This window comes from Homarus americanus, unplaced genomic scaffold, assembly GCF_018991925.1.
Source record: "Homarus americanus isolate GMGI-L3 unplaced genomic scaffold, GMGI_Hamer_2.0 scaffold52512, whole genome shotgun sequence".
In the NCBI taxonomy this organism is placed as follows: domain Eukaryota; kingdom Metazoa; phylum Arthropoda; class Malacostraca; order Decapoda; family Nephropidae; genus Homarus; species Homarus americanus.
Genome location: NW_024735442.1, coordinates 12,999,736 through 13,018,911, shown reverse-complemented (window position 1 = coordinate 13,018,911; position 19,176 = coordinate 12,999,736). Strand labels below are relative to the sequence as shown.

At 37.3% G+C, this 19,176-nt stretch overlaps 1 protein-coding gene across 1 annotated transcript in view; it reads left to right on the top strand.

The window, feature by feature from the left end:
* LOC121871023 (intraflagellar transport protein 140 homolog) overlaps nt 1-19,176 on the top strand; it is a gene marked incomplete in the record, with an annotated part of 65,472 nt that overhangs the window by 2,339 nt on the left and 43,957 nt on the right. Inside the window, 7 exon segments of the mRNA XM_042373079.1 lie at nt 3,863-4,016; nt 6,929-7,156; nt 9,302-9,444; nt 11,232-11,374; nt 12,805-12,980; nt 15,104-15,296; nt 17,941-18,092. Coding sequence (XP_042229013.1) covers nt 3,870-4,016; nt 6,929-7,156; nt 9,302-9,444; nt 11,232-11,374; nt 12,805-12,980; nt 15,104-15,296; nt 17,941-18,092 — 1,182 coding nt within the window.

Genomic DNA, 19,176 nt, shown 5'->3' with positions numbered 1-19,176 from the left:
TATTGGGTTTTCAAAGTGGGCAGGGCTTTGAAATTGGGGGAATATGTGGGGTAAAATACTAAATAGAACACCAAACAAACCTTTGAAAACCTTACTTATCCTTTCCTGGTTGGTTAGGTCAGGTTCTATTAGGTTCTAGTAAATGTTGCCTCTTTTAAAATACTGTACAGTCTCTCCTCGACTTACGACGGGGTTCCATCCCGACGACCAGGTCGTAAGTTGAAAAGGCAAAAATAATACATAGAAATTCTAAAATGGGTGTTTCTTTTTCTTCTCGGCACCACGAGAACTCTCACTTTTATGCTGGAAGGCTTACGAAGTACGGTGTGCAAGATCCAAGGCTCTAGCTTGATCAAAGGCGTGTGAGAGCCTGATTTTCCAATAGACGTTGATGTATATTTGCAGAAGACAGTCCGTTGATGAAGGCATCCCGTACTAACTCTTGATGATATTATTTGGCTGTGACAACTTTTAGAGTACAATCTTTGCCGAGTCTGTGCAAGTCGCGAAGAAATTCATCCAGTGTTTCGGAAGGACGCTGACGTCTTGTGGCGAGCTGGTGTCTGGGGAATATCTCTCTTTTTTTTTCACATACACCTTTTCCAACACTTGTATAGCAGTTTCAAACTCCGTAGCATCAGCAAAGTATTCAAACACAGTAGCAGACACACAGCTTGTCAGACGCTCTGTCTCCACACTTGTCAGTAAAGTTTTCAAAAGTTTTACGCCAATGCTTGTATTCCTTCTCAGCAGCATGTCGGGGCAGAGTATGCGTTCCATGTTGCTAATAGAATACGAGTTGAATAAATTGTCGTATGAGATCAAACACCTTCAGTAATCAAGGCTTTATTCAACTAAAAAATCCATATACATCTGCAACAGAACAAAACAAAACCCAATTAGAACAAGAGAACATTTAAAGTAAAAGTAAACACAAACATAATTTATTCCATATTATGACAGTGTGCAAGTAACCGAATAAAAAAAATATGAAGAAGTTGTGTTTATCTACTTGAAATTACCAGTTGAAAAATAACCATAACATAACTTCCGCTAAATCTCCCTGGTGAACGAAGAAATGTTTGCGTTCATTTTATGTTTTCGACCTAATGATGATTTTTTTTGGCACAATCTGTATGGAAGATTGTGTGGTTATGTAGCTGAATAAAAAAAGTGAAGAACGTTATATTTATCTACACAAAATTATTACCCTAATCTTCTCAGCATTCCTCATAGACTTGTTCATGGAGAAATAACTTTGACAGAATCGGTGGACTGGCCTCTCTTTAGTTGTAAGAATGTTTAAGCATTTTAATAAGAATAATAAATATATTTTACTCACGTATGAAGGGCATGAACATTGGTGGCGGTGTAGAATGTTTGTTGAACATTAACAGCTGTGTGGAGAAATCCTCGGTGGATCGTCCAACTTACTTTCTAGGGTAAATGTGGCCTTACTCTTCTTTGTTAGTGTCCCTAGGCAGAGAGGCACTTTGAGAACATTTGTATGGAGTCATGGTAATGAAAGCAAGCAAAAAACTGAAGTTAATTCAAGCAAACTTTTGGTTATGTCTGGACCAAGCATTAGCTAAACACTGACCCACATGGCGTAGGGACACTACTTTGGACTGTAATGAACTCGACCACTGGCCTTCACAAAACATTGCTACCTTACGGTTTGTCTGAATTTTTTGGTGTTAGCCCTACACAACCCATGTTAGAACAAATCTTAGCCCCGTGTTAGCGATACTGGGTAGTAATAAAAAAAATTGTCTACCATGTTTGTTTCTGATTGAACAGTTATTTTTATAGAATAAAAATAATAGAATACAAGATAATAGAGTATTTTAAGTTTGGCAGGTTTGTTTGGTTCTTCTAAAAGAAAAAGTATTTTCATGAAAATGTGTTCAATTACAAACAAACACGGTATACAGTACAGTAGTACCCCGATTTACACGGTCAATTGAACCCATGGGGTACCGCGGAAAGTGAAAACCGCATAAAGTGAACAACAGAACATATGGGATTAATTCCAATAGAGACTGGCCCGACCCCCAAACTCCACTTTTTCAGACACAATACCTACGTTGTAGTGAAAATTACATCTTAATTTTATGATGGTATGCACACACAATTAATAGTTAAGAGAAATATCAATAATATTAGGTTTTTTAACACTTACATTAGTAGAAAAGATGGCTGGGCACACGGGGATGGGCGGTTGGTTCAAAGGCAGAGGGCAGATTATTGGCCCTCACCTGTATCACTTGTATCAATTGTATCACTATCCACCACAGAGGCTTGCAGGACCTCTTTGTCAAACCCCTCAAAGTCCATATAAGTCCATATCCTCAATATCACTATCACTGACTTAGGCCGGCTCTGGTGGGTGGCGGGTGAAGAACTCGGTAATGTTTTGATGACTGGGTGACCTTGTGCGCATCCTGCCCACGCCGCTTCCCGCGTATATGAGTAGATGCACCGCGGAAAGTGAAAGTTCGGTTCTGGCGAGGGACCGCGTAAATGAGAAATCGCGGAAAGTGAAACCACGTAAAGCGGGGTAATACTGTATATGGGAAACCTGTTGGTGTTGCCTACCAGATGTCAATACTGTAATTGTAAAAGTTGTTCTGTGTAGTCTCGATTTACGCAGATTTCCTTTACGTGTTTGGTCATTTACGCAGCACCTGGCCAGACCGGCAATTATTAGTTATGCGGTACATTCCATCATTTACGCGGGAAGCGGCGCGGTCAGGGTACGCACAAGGTCGCCCAGTAAACAAAACATTACCGAGTTCTTCACCTGCCACCCACCACAGCCAGCCCAAGTCAGCGATAGTGAAAGTGAGGATACGGACTTGGAGGGGTTTGGCAAAGAGGCCCTGCAAGCCTCTGTGGTGGATAGAGATACAAGTGATACAGGTGAGGGCCAATAATCTGCCCTCTGCCTCGGAACCAAACACCCATCCCCGTGTGCCCAGCCATCTTTTTCACTAACGTAAGTGTTAAAAAACCTAATATTATTGATATTTCTCTTAAATATTAATTGTGTGTGCATACCATCATAAAATTAAGATGTTATTTTTACTACAACGTACGTATTGTTGGAAAAAGGGTAGTCTGGGGGTCGGTCTAGTCTCTATGTCAATTAATCCCATATGTTCTCTTATTTCTTTTATGCGTTTCTCGTTTTACGCGGACCTCCACGGGTTTAATTGACTGCGTAAACCGAGACTATACTGTATTGCGCATATTGTATTCCTCATGCACTTTTGGTCATTTTCTTGAGGTAAGAAATTACTTTAAGTTGGTGCTAAGGGTGCACCACAGTTATCATTATTACCCTTTCTTTTATAGAAATAAAGTTTACTCAAGTTTAGGGTTCAAAATACCAGGCCGTGGGACCCAGTTTGTGATCAGGATTTAATAATTAAATTTTTTTTTTATTGGGTTATCCTTTACCTCCACACTGAAGGATAACTCCTTGCTGGTTGTGAAGATAGACTTTTTTGATATTAACAAAAAGGAATGGATTAGAGCATCTCTTGTTATGTTTACGACAAAGCTCCAGCCGTAACCCTTTGTAGGGTAACTTTTTACCAAGTGATTATCCTTTGTGAGTTATAAATGTGAAAGATAATCAATCTAATTAGTAAATTTATTCAATCCACAAGTTGAGACTCGGGTCTTGGGGTTTTGACCCCCTAGACTTGCTGATAATACAGGTAGTTTTTTTATTCAAACTCGGTTATAATTGGGATTGCAGGGGTTGATTTTCCATTTCCTTCAAAATCATAGGCTTGGAAAATAAAACTTTAATAAATAAAAATTAATTGCAGTCACTTTTGAAATATTTTCACAGGTGGAAGATGACACTGTACTTTGACTGTATAGTCGATAGCCCCCATGCAAGTGCCATCAATACCCAAATAGCATGGCACCCCCAGGCTACATGTCTTGCTGTAGCTGCTTACAGCGAAGATAAAGGAGGAACAGTGAATGTTTACACAGGGGAGGTGAGTTCCATAGGTTGTTCATAATACTGTAGTATGCATTTACTATTATGTAAATTTGGATAAAAGAAAAGAATCATGAGTGGGAGAAAGGGCATCCCATTTACCTCTCCCATTGTAATCTTTCCATTAGTATCATGGATGAGAAGTTAAGGAGTAAATTTGGTGCATTATCTGCCAGACCAATCACTCTAGTCTTAACCCTCCCAGAAGGTGTGCAGGTACTGTACTAAGAGTAGGTCTGGATGTAATGCTAGAGTCAGAACTTCAGACTTAGTTGAAACATAGCTAGGGATAGTTACAGGTTACCAAGATGGAGTATTGATTCCTGTTGAAAGAATCACAAATGAATTTCAAATCTTATGCAAGTCACACTACAACTATCTGTATTTAAAATAATTGTAAATTAATGAAACCATGAAATTTTTGGTGAGTGGCAGTGATTTATATAAACAATTAAGAAAATAAATACAGTATACAGTACAGTAAAACCTCGCAAAGGTGGACTATTTGGGGGGGAAGGGGTGTCCGGGATAAGATGATGTCCTCGTCGGAGCCAATTTTTCCCAAACGACTGCCATTGTAAACAATAAATGAGTACAGCACCAATGTGTCCAATTTTTATGAAAGAAATACGTGTTTTTCAATAAAAATTATTAAAAAAAATTATGTACATAAAGTACAGTACTGTACACTTACTTTCAGTTCACTGATAAGGTCTTGGGCTTAACCTTTTCACCACCCTTAAGGATTCCAAACACATTCTTAGGGGCCATGGTTATTATTTGATTTTTCAATAATAATGCAAAAAATATGAATGCTACTTCAACCTATGGGGAATGTACTAAATGTATAAAAACAATAAATAATGATATAAAAATCACCAAAATTACAGTGCCGTATTTTATGGCATATAAGACGCACTCCCCATTTTAGCAAAGAGTATTTAGGAAAAAACTTTTGTGTGTATATTCCTCCTGTTGCCATAGTTTTCTTAAAATAATATATACAGTACCAAGAAATGTGAGGAATAAATAAAAATAATACCAACAACAATACTCTACAGTATTACCAAATCGGTAAATAAAAGCCTTATGAAAGTTTAACATAGTCGCCACTTGCATACACTCTGTTTCCCCATTGTGATAAAGACCAGCTGGGATGCTGATTCCCTAGCAACGCCCCCTCCCTCACTGAGCCAGCTAACTCGCGTATAAAGAAATGTATACCTGTATTGCCTTCAAGTGTTTGCCCTAAGGACAATATTTTTTTTTTTTTTTAAACATGTATGTAGGATGGTGTGTACAATCAAAGACAAAAGTCGTGTTGTGGTTTTGTCCGAAGATTAAATATAACTTGTGAAACATTATGAGAGCCCCCTACCACAAGGCAGAGCGCACCAAAAGTTTGAGCCCTTCGGCATATGTTTTCACCAAATTTAACGACACGACTTTTGTATTTCATTGTACATGCAACCGAGTAAAAATAAATGAAGGAAGTTTCACATATTTACCCAAAAATAAGAGTTGAAAAACCATAACACCTCTCAGCTTGGCCCAGTAGCCTGGTGGGTAGTGATGAGTCTTACCTGGCTACAATGTCATGATTAATCATTATTAAGCACAATTATGTCGGTAAACACTAATAACAACAGTGAATCCAGTGAAATATGGTAGGGAGGGAGGAGAGTTACAACTGCAGACGACAGTAACTAGCAGTCACTCACTGGTTCCCAGGCTCCTGTTGCCAAGCATATGATCAAAATATGTAGGGGGCAAATTCGGATCTTGTAATCTAATTTCAAAACAGTGACAGGCACCGTGATAAACAAATTATATAAACCATTCATTTACCTACAATAACATAAAAAGAAACATTGTATCATTACTAGTGAATGAAATATTCCCCCCCCCCAAAAAAAAATTATAACTCTCGGGCACTAGTGTCCCGTACGCTGATGCCTTGGTCTCTTGAAATTTTGGGTCAAAGTGGAAATGTCATCTGAGGACATTTTGTCCTTTTTTTAAATTTTGTTAAAAATAATTTTAAAATAATTTTTTGTCAAACAATTTTGTCTGGCTTAGCGATCTCTGCTTTAGCCGGGTCTTCCTTAACTAGGTTTTACTGTAGACTGTATACAGTACTGCACTGTCCAAGAAATATTTTATTTTCAGCTGACTATTGATTGCTTATAATACAGTACTGTATACTGTATTATGAATGATAAATGTCCCTATGGTGTGATACCCAGGAGGACAACATGTTGAAGCTAAATGCTTTTGTCAAGTCCTATCACACTGTATGGAATGGTCCTACTGTATGTCTTTTTTATCAACACTATTATCAGTAGTAATATATCTGTTAGCCAGAATCCTTCTTAACTGAAACTCTCCGATAGCCGGAATTGAAATTTTCTCTGAAAATCGCCTCCAAAGCCGTAATTTTCCTGAAAATTACGAGTTTGGGAACGATTTTCACAGGGGCACATTTTTTAGAAAATTTTCCCGGTACCCGGAAAATTCCGGGAATGGGAGATTTTTCCGGGTTCGAGAGATGAAAATCAGGTGCATTTTCCGGAAACTCCGAGAGGTTTTTTCCGGTACCCGGAAAATTCCGGGATGAGGGATTTTTTGGGGGCTTTGAGAGAGTTGTCTCGTTACCCGGAAATCTCTCATTCTTGGAAGTGCTGTGCATCAATTGTTCTGACTAATGGAGATATCACTGGATTTCTATTTCTATGAAACATGTGTAATGCTTATACAGTATGTCTGAGTATCCAATAGTAACCTTATATGGTAATGTATTCAAGAATGTAATTTCAATTTTGTGAAACTTTTTAATAATACCTACATCTGATACCTGTACTATTGTGTGAGTACAGTATAATACTGTACAGCCATATTTTATTCCACCAGGGTAAACTGTGCCATGAGGTTGATATTCCACCACATCCGACGGCTCAGGTTACATCCATTGTTTGGCACCCCAGCAAAAGGATTATGGCAGTTGGCTGGGAGTCAGGAGAACTGTTCCTTTGGAACGACCATGAACATGAACTCCATGAAATTCAGAGTCTCCATCGAGCACCTATCTCCGTTCTCAAGTTTAGTGTGGGTGGAACAAGACTTGTGTCTGCAGATGCCGTAAGTACATGATAGTCTCTTATTATTATGGAAAATACGATGTAATAATAATTTTAATATGGAATATACAGTGGGCAAAGCCAGGATTCGGTAAAAGTGTTTCCAAATTAGTAGCTAGACATACTTGCAAGTCCACCCCCATTCCCACTTCTGTCCATAGTGTTTCTTTAACAAGCATCAAAGTATCGTACAGCTCTTCATGGCAAAACTGTACAGTACAGGGGATCAAGAAATCTTCCAAATGAGGGGTGCATACATAAAATGGCACCTAATGTAGGGTTGAAACTTGAGAGAGCACTTCAACATCAATACATCATTACTGCTATACAGTATTAAGTTTTCTGTTGGCCAGAAAAAACTATTCCTGCAAGACAATATATGAGTAAGACATAGAATATCATGCACTGAAGTCATCAGATTCTCTATTAGTTACAATAACAATAACAAATATAGATTATTGGTTAAATACAGCAAAGATGAAGATAATTGTAATTTTTGGTAGGATTCAAAGATAAGTTGATGCTGAAGCATTGGAGGGGTACACTCATCCCACAGGAAAAAACTGTTTTAAAAAACGAGTTTTAGATATTTTATTTTGAACATGGTTTTTGTCATGTATTAATTATAATACAGTATATCCTCTATTATATTTGATGTGTTCCAAACTCGTAAAATTCACATCTTCATAAAATATGACTTAGTAAAGGTGTTAGTTAAGGCAAATTGTAGGTAGAAGGTGATGATTAGTGGTGTACAGTAATGAAAAATTTTGTTGTCCAGCAACCAAATGATAATACAGTACAGTATATTTTTTGTAACTTATTTTTTGGTATTTTTATTTATTCCTCACATTTACTGATACTGTATATAATATTTTAAGAAAACTATGGTTACAGAAGGAAAATACACACAAGTTTTTAATTTTTCCTAAATACTCCCTGCTGAAATGATGGGTGCATCTTTTATGGCTGCGTGTCATATGCTGTAAAATACGGTACAGTATACGGGTACTTGCTTACACTGAGGTGGGTGGTCGTCGGTTGCATCCCATGGCGACATGTGCGCCAAATATATTAAAAAATGTCTCGTAATTATATATACAGCTGCTCCCTGACTTACGACGGGGTTAGGGACCCAACTCCAGGTCGTAAGTTGAAATGGTCGTAAGTCGAAAATGCTTAAATAATACTTAGAAAATCTAAAATTGATGTCTCTTTTTCTTCTCATCACCACAAAACTCTCACTTTTAAGCTTGCCAGCCATTTTAAAGTGAAATACAAACAAAAATTTTGTCAGTACACAGCGCAATCACTGACGTTGGGACTCGAAAATACGTAATTTGACAATTTTGGTACGACTGAGGCGGTTGTATGTCCGGGTGGTCGTAAGTCGAGTAGGTCGTAATTCGGGGAGTAGCTGTATATATATATATGCAGTTCCTCCCCGACTTACGACTACCCGCACTTACGACCTGCCTCGGTCGTACCAAAATTTTATCAAATTACGTATTTTCGAGTCAACGTCTGTACACAGACAAAATTTTCATTTGTAATTCACCTTAAAATGGCTGGCAAGCTTAAAAGTGAGAGTTTTGTGGTGATGAGAAGAAAAAGAGACATCAATTTTAGATTTCTATGTATTATTTAAGCATTTTCGACTTACGACCTGGATTTGGGTCCCTAACCCCGTCGTAAGTTGGGGAGGAGCTGTATTTATAAATTTGTACAAAGATGTAAGTACTCGCAATATTGCTTCTATGATTGGCTGGCAAAATAATCAGCTGCCAAGGTATACTGTGCGTATCATGTACTATTGAGATCAGTACAAAGGGACACCAAAAAATATTCATGGCACAAGAGCACTTACTCTGTCCATAGGTCAACAGATCCTGATGATCAGGAGGAACTGTGGCTAGCATTGCCCTTTCATCTTCCGTCTTTTATTTCTTTTGTTAGAAAGTTGTGTACCCATGCTGTAACCGGTTATCTGGGGGTGACTTATTCAGGGGGCAGGAAACTAGTCTGTAAACAGGTTTAAAAAGTTAGCTATATAAAACAATGTATACACAAAAAGCATCCTTTGGTTTGAGAGCCCTAGAAAGCCTGTAATCCTGTTTTCTAATAAGGGTCGTTTATATTTGTACAGTCTGGTGCTACAGTGGGCTGGCGGGTGGATAACTCTGGAAATCTGCAGACAGTATTTACACACGAGTTGAAAGATCCCCTTGTACAGATTGTCTACAGAGTCAATATCAACACAGACAAGAATCTTTCAACATCAGATATCAGGTAAATTGTTTAATCTTTAAAAGTTCCAATACCAAATCGGATATCATTTACTACATAAGATTATCCATAACAAAGTGAGCTCTTACTCTACTGCTTTGCTAGTTTATCATTTTAAGTAGCCTGTGAGGTTTTGCATCATATTAAGTAGCATGTGAGGTTTTGCATCATGAGCAAGTATAAATTGTGTTATAATGAATACAGCTAGACCCCGACTTACGATGGGGTTAGGGACCCAATTCCAGGTCGTAAGTCCGACATAAATAAAAAAATAAAAAAAATTAATTTTTTTTAATAAAAAATCTACAATGAAATACAGTACAGTAAAAGTAATAAATAATGAGGAATGGATACAGTACAGTGAAAGTAATAAATAATGAGGAATGGATACAGTGTGACTGAGCACTTACCTTTAATGTAGTCAGCTGAATGCACATGGGGCCCCCATAATTTTCTAATTAAACATGGAGACTACATTAACTGGAAACGTTTCGGTATAGAAAATGCGTGCGTCATTTGAAGAAAAAAAAATGGTCACAACTGCGGCGGTCGTAAATCCCGACGGTCGTAAGTCGAAGCAATCGTAAGTCGGGGTCTAGCTGTATAGTTCATTTTTATCTTTGGATGTAAAGCTTAAGAGGAGATGGAAGGATGGGGATGTAGGACACTAGAATTGAGGTGGATAGACATCCAGGAAGAAAGGTGTGTGAATGATGAGTGGTAAGTATAGCAATTAGTGTTTTTGGGGAAAGGACATGCTACTAGTGGGTGATGTTGATGGTGTGAAGCAACAAGAGCAAACTAGGTAGGTGGATATTTGTTGCTTTTTTGTGAAGGAGAAGTACCTTGGTAGAACACATCCATTACAGAAGTAAGCATAAATGAATGACACTGAATGAAGTGGAAGTGTGTTTATGTGCGTTTTTCATGATTATGGCCACTCTACTTTATACTGTAATAGGAAAAGGTTTGACAAAGCTAGAACAAAGTTTTGGCATAGGTTGAGTCTCAGAAGACTGGCACCTTTGATTAGTAATAGAAATTGTAATTTACATTTTATAATAATATATTGTATATAGTGAGACCTCCCAAAGTCTGACTATATGGGGCTCAAGGCTGTCCAACTTATTTAGAATTCTGACATATGCATAACTTCCACCTAGGTGCATTCAACCATCATTTTGCTGAAAAATTCCTTCCCAAAACAAAATTGAAGTTGACACTATACAGTACATTTACACTGCATATACTTTTATTGTAGCAGATGAATCTTAGGTGGAGGACAATGGGGGCTGCTTACACTTACAATGCTTATATTCACACTTATATTTTATTACATTATTAGTTACACTTGTATTTGGTTATACTTGTACTGTATCTAGTATGCACTTAAATCTGGCCGTCATAAAAAGTAATTCACTTCAGCCCAAACTCCTCACAGATAACCTGCATGGAGACCTGTGAATTGATTCTTTCTCATATCTTCAGTTTCTCTTTAATTGGTAGAGTTCTAAGCACCATAACTTTTCTCCCAGTGGTCCTCGGTGGTTTTGTTTTGTCTTTACGTGCTTTAAAGACCATAATAATGCACTAGTGAAGCACTAAATACAAAATAAAATTCAGAGTGTGCAGTGGAGCAATGGTCACAACAACAAACATGCAGGAACTGACTGTTGCCCCACACAACTTCCCCCTAAGCTAGAGCTCACCCGACTAATGGGGGCCTTATTGTAAAATTATTTCTTTGATGTACATGCTTAGATATGATTAAATGCATTTTTGTTCCTTAGTGGTCTTGCTCGTGCTGCTGTGAGTGGTGATGAGAGAGCCTTGGATATCTTTAGCTCCTGGAGGCCAAGGACAGGGCACAAACGCATCACTCTTGCTGCTAATACTAAGGACAATCTTGACTTTTTCTTAGGATCATCTACTGGTTAGTATTCCATCTATTGAAAATTAATAGTGGATTATATCGTATTTTCAGGAAATGCACTACCGTACCATATATTGTTAGTGAAATAAGAGAGTGCAGTTAGGTAGCCAGCCCCTTGCCTTTTTTGTACCTATTGAGGGAAGCAAAGTCTGGTTCACACTAGCCTGTTTTGATGGCTGTCTCGGATGTCATATAGTCATCAATGATGTCACGCTGGCCTGTACTATTCATACACAATACTGTACTGTATATACAGTGTCATAGGTTGAATTGAATTGAATTGAAACAGTTTATTTTACCAGAAAAATAGATACATAAATAGAGGGGTATCTGTATATAGTAGCACTAGAAGCACTGTAGGTCAAAATAATTATGAAGAAAATTAAGCGTGGGACTTTTGGCAGAGTACCCGTAATGCTGGAAATCCATAACCCAAGTCATCCATAACCTTAGTTTTCACCTAACCTAAATGAATAATACAGTACATAAATAATGAATAATAATTAACTAAGTACTGTAACTCAATAAATAGATAAAATATTACAGGGTCAATCTGATTCTTCTTTTCCATTAAGTGTCCAAATTAAACACGAAGTGGCCTCTCACTCAATAATTGCCGTTACTATTTTCTTCTTTAAAGTGGGGTCCCCATGTGTAATTGCAAGGAAGAAGGCATAGCGATGGTCTTCATTGTCCATGTTTGTTTACCTTTTAACTCCCCCTTCTGAATGGACCACCATTTTTGTGACGGCTGACAAAATGGGCTTGTGTGAACCAGGCTGAAGTGGGCAGTAAAATTTTACTGCTTCTTGAAGCCTTACAGCTTAATATGGCTCGTTTCTGTTGATAATCTCGGTGTTGCACTCAGGTTGGTGTATATACTGTAGCTTAGATTAAATCATTAATGTAATTACTGCACTATAAGCTGAAAATAAATGAAAGTAATCCTAATCACAGGTTTTTAAAGTGTAATGTCAGAACTAATATGCAAAAAAATAATTTAACAAAAGTTTTCACTCTTCCTAAAAAACAATAAAACAAAAATACTCGTGCTTAAAAAAAATTACACTTGCCTAAAAAATAATATAACATCAATGAGACTTGTCATGGGATGTGGTAGGGCTTTACTGAGGCACCATCTGCAGGTGACAAGGTACATGTGAAAGTTAGCTTCAATGAATTTCAAGGCTTTGTTTTGATTTTACTGTTTTCATTGTTTAGGTGCCTTAGTTTTGCTTGTTTGCATTCAGTAAACCAGTATATTAAAAGATTAGAGAAGTTGGGTTGAAAATTGTCTGGTAGGTATTGTATGCATGTGCTTGTATATATTTGCATGCATATGATTATGCAGAGGAACAAAGGTCATGCTGCAAATGAATATAAATTTGGAAAATTCTAGTCCTCTCATACATTTTTTGGTTGTCCTATAGGTGTGCTGTATCATGTCAGTGACAGCGGTAACTGTGTTGAGGTGCTTCAGGCTGATGGTGGAATAAAACGTCTATTACATCATGAATCCAGAAACTTGCTTGTGGTAATCACAGAGAGCATGGTTCTAGGGCAGTTTACTGTTGCAACAGATGGGTCTGTCACAGAAAGCAATAAGGTGAGAAACTGTAATGGGCATTTTGATGATTTAATGATTAACAACCTCATGTATTCTAAGTCAAATTAGAATTGATTTCTGATACTGTACTCAGGTTACAAACAGATTGAAAAGTAATGGAATAAGGATGCATTTGTGGAACAGTGCAGTTGGAAGTCAATAATTGCTGTAAGTTAAATTTTCACAATGGCTAAACAGAAAATGGAGGAAGCTAGTAGTAGTGATTTATTTTCAGGATGACACTCATTCAAGAGAATAAAGTCTACATTGAGAATCCTTCTTGCTAGGACTACTGTCCAGTTCTATGTAGACAGATATAACGGGTTTTGTGAAAAATTTTGGCTCTATAATTGTGTAATAATACTTATTCTGATGTGGATAGTACTTCATCACTTAAAGATAGTTAACAATCCATTTAAAAATAAAACTATGCAATACTGTACAGGTATATAAATAAATAGATTGGACATAAATTTGTACTGGTGGATATGAAAACCGTTATTAAAGTGTGCTGGATAGTAAGGTAATGGCTTAATGAATTTTTTTTTACCCTTAATACTGTGTACAGTATTACCCCGCTTTACACGGTTTCACTTTCCGCGATTTCTCATTTACGCGGTACCTTGCCAGAACCGGACTTTCACTTTCCGCGGTGTATCTACTCCTATACGCGTGAAGTATAATTTTTTTATTTTTTTTATTTAGCTCATAAAATTCATACAAATTACCCGGCCAGAATATAATTTACATTCCTGGAATTCTTACAATATGATGATCATTTTGAATATAAACATCATGAATTTTGCATTAGACATACAAATTTTAGATCTAATGTAATAATTTGGTTTACACAAAGCAAGTATTTTATCTTTTGTGCAAAATATATGAAGTTTACATTCAAAATATTCCCTGACCTGCAAGGAATCCAGAAATGTCAATTATATTATCCTAACTTTAGTCTGAGGTATTATTTATTACTAAAAGTTAAAATCTAGTTTTTTCACCCAACATTTCACTGGTAGGGAGGGAAGGTGGGGGATGGGGGGGAGGGTTGGGACCGACCGACCATCTGGCGCGGTTGGAAGAGGGGAGGAGGCAAGTTGGGGTACAGGTACTTTGATTGACAGATAGTGTGTGAAGAATATTTTTTTTTTTATTAACTGAAGATATTTGTTTTAGCTCATAAAATTCATACAAATTACTGGACCAGAATATAATTTACATTGCTGGAATTCTTACAATATGATGATTATTTTGATTATAAACATCATGGATTTTGCATTAGACATACAAATTTTAGATCTAATGTAATAATTTGGTTTACACAAAGCAAGTATTTTATCTTTTGTGCAAAATATATGACGTTTACATTCAAAATATTCCCTGACCTGCAAGGAATCCAGAAATGTCAATTATATTATCCTAACTTTAGTCTGAGGTATTATTTATTACTAAACGTTAAAATCTAGTGTTTCACCCAATCATTTCTCAGAGAGGTAGGGGCCAGTGAGCTGGGAAGAGGGGGGAGGGGGATTTGAGTCCATTATTTGAATGGACATTATCCTGGCGACTGTATTTCTCTTAAATATTAATTGTGTGAGCATACCATCATAAAATTTAGATGTTATTTTTACTACAACATAGGTATTGTGTCAGAAAAAGTGGAGTTTGGGGGTTGGGCCAGTCTCTATTGGAATTAATCCCATATGTTCTGTTGTTCACTTTACGCTGTTTTCACTTTCCGCGGTACCCTGTGGGTTCAATTGACCACGTAAATCGGGGTACTACTTATACATTTTATTTTTTATTTTTAATAATTTCTCTGTTTAGTACTGTAGTTTCATAATTAGTCTTGTCTCTGCATAATTTGTATGACTTGTTCCTGTTTTAAGATTAAAAGACAACTACTGTATACAGCATATAGAATCTTTCCCAAACTTCCACACAACTATATCTGATAGAAGACCACTGTCTCCATTATTATTTGGTCATATAATGCTTAGAAAACCAGTATGGGAGCTACAGTGTACTTTTGTTAAAAACAACTGGCTTTTCTTAAAGCTTCAGTTGTTTTTCACTCTTGATATAAAAATTTATTTTATTGCAATATCTTTGCCTTTCAGGTCAAGTTGAGTGGACGAAGTAATGATATTCAGGTTTCCTGGGCAGGCATTGGGTTGCTGGCCGTATCAACAGGAGACAGTTCTGTACGTCTTTGGAACTTAGATTCTGGTGATAATTATGTATTAAGCTTACATGGACCAAGCTATCGTGATCAAGAATATGTCATGTGTTTAACTTATTCTGAAAATAAAAGTAAGTGTGAGCATTATACCTTGGCATGATTGTGGCCATTCTATTCTATATTGTAATATAAATACTGTACAAAGTGATTGGAAATGTAAAGAAATAATTGGGTAAGAATAGTTTACAGTATTCTTTGATATAGTTTAGTAGGTTGATGTACAGCAGTGGTCCCTACCTAAACTGTGCTTTCTGAACCATATTATGGTGCTTGCAAGGGTTTATTAGAACATTTTAAAATATGTTTCTCCGTCAGAGTGAAAGGAATGAAAATGTGTAATAACTTGATACAACTTTAGTGAGAGAGAGAGAGAGAGGAACTTCCGTTTGTCCCAGGTCTGTCGTGTACACACAGTAAAAAAGGTACCCCACGGATTATGTGTGAAACAAAATGACAACGGATGAGGGATAGTTGAATATGCGTGAGGGTCCTGTATTATGGTGGTAGCCCAGCTTTCCTCGCCTGAGGGTATTCTCACACATCTGTTGCCATACTGTAGGTAGGTGGATACCTTTGCCATACAGGAACGTATACCAACCCTCCCGGCACATCAAGTGATGTATGGATCATTTCGGAAGTCAGCAGACGCCCCCCCCGCGTGAAACTTTTTTTTACTGTGTGTATAGGACATGGATATTTACCTCAGACCGGACTCAGAGAGAGAGAGAACCAGCCTGAAAGAAAAAAATTAAGAGATGTAATTAGTAACAGTTAGACTTGTGTAAACCTGCAAGTAACTGATATATGAGTTTTTTCTTGAATGTAGCTCCAAAGTTTTGGTGCCCTCCACTATATTCACAATGGCGAATGTGGCCCAGAGCCTACAAAAGGTTGGGGACCACTGCTGTATAGTATCTCAAAAAAGTATCTGTCCATACTTTTGTGTGAATTATTGAGACCTACCCTGTATAGTTTAACACAAGTGATCGCGGGCCCTTCGTGCCTGGTGAAAGTTTGAACGCTCGTGCTTGGCTAGCGCTCGACTGCCTTCCGGCTGACAGCGAATTAGGGTGCGTCAAGTCCGTGGACATGCATCGTTTTCCAGCGTAAATAAAATGGTTAATTAATGCCTTCCTAAAGAAACCATTGACATGGGACCAGGTTTGTTCCACTCTACGAATTTTTTGCGATTTTTCCACCAAGTTTGATGGAAAACAATTGTGCCATTTCGGCTGCCCAAAACAGACAGACAGACAGCTAGTACTATAGTATATTAGATAAGTAATGCAATATGTGTTTATTTTAGCATAAATAATTTGGTGTTCGGTTACCATATAAAGTACGATCATTATAATAATAATAATAATAATAATAAAAATAATAATAATAATAATAATAATAATTAATGGCTTATTGAAAGAGCATGGCAGAAGGAAGGCTGAAAATATACAGTTACATAATTGGGGAATGGGTCTCTTGATTTACAAATAATATACAAGTAACATAAGTGATACAAATATGATATATAATAACTAGGTGGGGAGAAGCTCAAACTACAGGGCATTTCAACATAGTGACAGTGCAAAAAGTAAGATTGACTGGGAGTGAATACACTGGTTGATTGCAAGTAATTGATAATTTTTACAATGGTTGGGACTGGGCTGTTCTTATAGCGATCAGTTCGTGCTCGTATGGGCTGGATGTGGTTGTGTTGTCGAACAGCAATTCTGGGGCCAGGGATGTCGGGTGGTAGTAGGAGCTGGTGTTGAGGATGGTGCAGAAGCTTCCCACCAAATTTGCAGATGAGGTCGTGGTGATGGTCAGTGAGAGTCGAGAGGGTCAGTGTGTTGAGCGCTTCTTGATATGTGAAGTTGGAAGGGGAGAGAATAATCTTGCATGCCCGAGAAGGCTCTTGAGTAACTTGGCGGTAGTTTACAGTCAATTATAATGGTTGTCCGGAGTCCTCCCATGGCAACCACCGTAAGCCCCCCCCCCTCCATCGGCGCGTGCGCCGCTGCCAGATCAAGGGCATCTTTGGATACGTGTAAATATTTATCTTCCAGAATAAATGTGAACTTTGAAATATTGTTGTTTTTGGATATTGCTAGGCCATTCATCGATACACCGATAGGATTCTTAACCCATTGGGTGTGGTGGGTTATCCTAGGCTGACTAAAATTGTCTGGCAGTAACCAAAATAAAATGGTAAGTGGGGGAATCACAGCTGCTTGTAAAAACATTAAAAATTATCCGAAGTAACTCTAGTTCATGGTATTTATTACTCCAGTGGTTGTCATGAACATTGCACTTGATATATCAATAAAGCATATTGTTCACCTTCTCATATTTTATTTCTTGCCTTTGACAGCAACACAGCTCTGTCCTTACACACACTTTCCCCTCATTAAATCTATACATTCACATGGTTCTTTACATTTATTAAATTTTATTTTAATTCACACAAGGTGCAAAGCAAACTCCTTGTGAGTATAGGGTGTACTGCAGTCTCGGCTGAGACAGCTTTAGTGTTGCTCTGGCCATATTCATCCTCTTAAGCCACATTTATTCCTGTCTGTATTTCTCCTACGCTGCAACAACCAGCTAATAACTTTCATCCTTCATGAAATTACTAGAACTTTGAAGAAAACATATGTTTTTTGTAAGTTTATCATAATAAGTAAATAAGATTTAATTTCAGTATTAAATATTCTGCAGAGATCCTTTGTGCTGGAACAAACCTTGGTAGTGTGGCAATGTGGAAGTATGAGGAACATACAAGTAAGCCTGGGGAAGATGATTATACGAGGGATCCTGAGAAAGATTGGAAGTTACAAAATCCTTCAGTTATCTCAGGAGCAGTGAAACAGGTATTGTATTAGTAGCATTTATTTTCACATTCGGAGTTTTATTTTGTGGTTTGTATGGAACAATGATTGTCACAATCTTCCCCTAGGACATTGGTTCCTAATGCATCGGATTTAAGATTTAACGGTTCTTTGGACTGTTTTTTCCGCCACTTACACCTTTTTGTTTATTATTTCTTAGTAAAACATAATTCCCTTAAACTTTTAGGTCATTAACCCCTTCACTATGGGGATGTCACTCTTAATGTTTTATTTGGACAATGCCAGACAATTTTATTCAGCTCAGAGGAAACCCCTTACTATCTCCACTAATGCCTTTACTAAGGGGACGCCATTCTTAATATCGTATTTTGCCAACACCAAATGATTTTATGCAGTTCAAAGGGAACCCCGTACACAAAGGGTTAATACAGTAATAATATTACCCTGTTAAATGTTAAAATTTAATTATACATTAATCTCTGTCAGCCGACTGCTGGGTGACAAATTTGTCTTTAGTAAGTCAGTTAAGGGTAAAATGTCTTTATCTCCTCTATGCTTTTTCTCAATTTATTGCTATCTTTTTAAACCATTATCACCTATGGTGCTGTGTAAAGATTATTAAAAGACAGAAACATACTGTATACACCTGTACAGTTGGGGAAATATGAACCTGCTATATGCCCAGTGACAGACTGGTGGTACCTGGCAAACCTGACGTACAGTAGTAAGGTATGAAATTTTATGAATGGACTCGACCATTTGTAACGGTGATTGTGATGGGTTAGCATATGTTTCCCGTATATATGTCGGTAAATAAAATTTATGATGAATTAAGTATCATGCAAATGAACTCTATCCTTTACTAGAGACCCTCACAAAACTTTATTCTTCAAAGTGTGATGAAATTATTCGTAAACAAGAATCACAGACTAGACAAGCCTTGTAATGCCAGGCTCACCACATGTTACTAAGGCCACAAGTTTGAGAAACCAAGAGTGAATGAAATATTTTATAATTTTAAGTCGAAGGTGCTTGACGAACACGCATTGATTGATACGTTTATTGAGATACAAAAACATTATAATACATCTCAAAGGGATGAAGT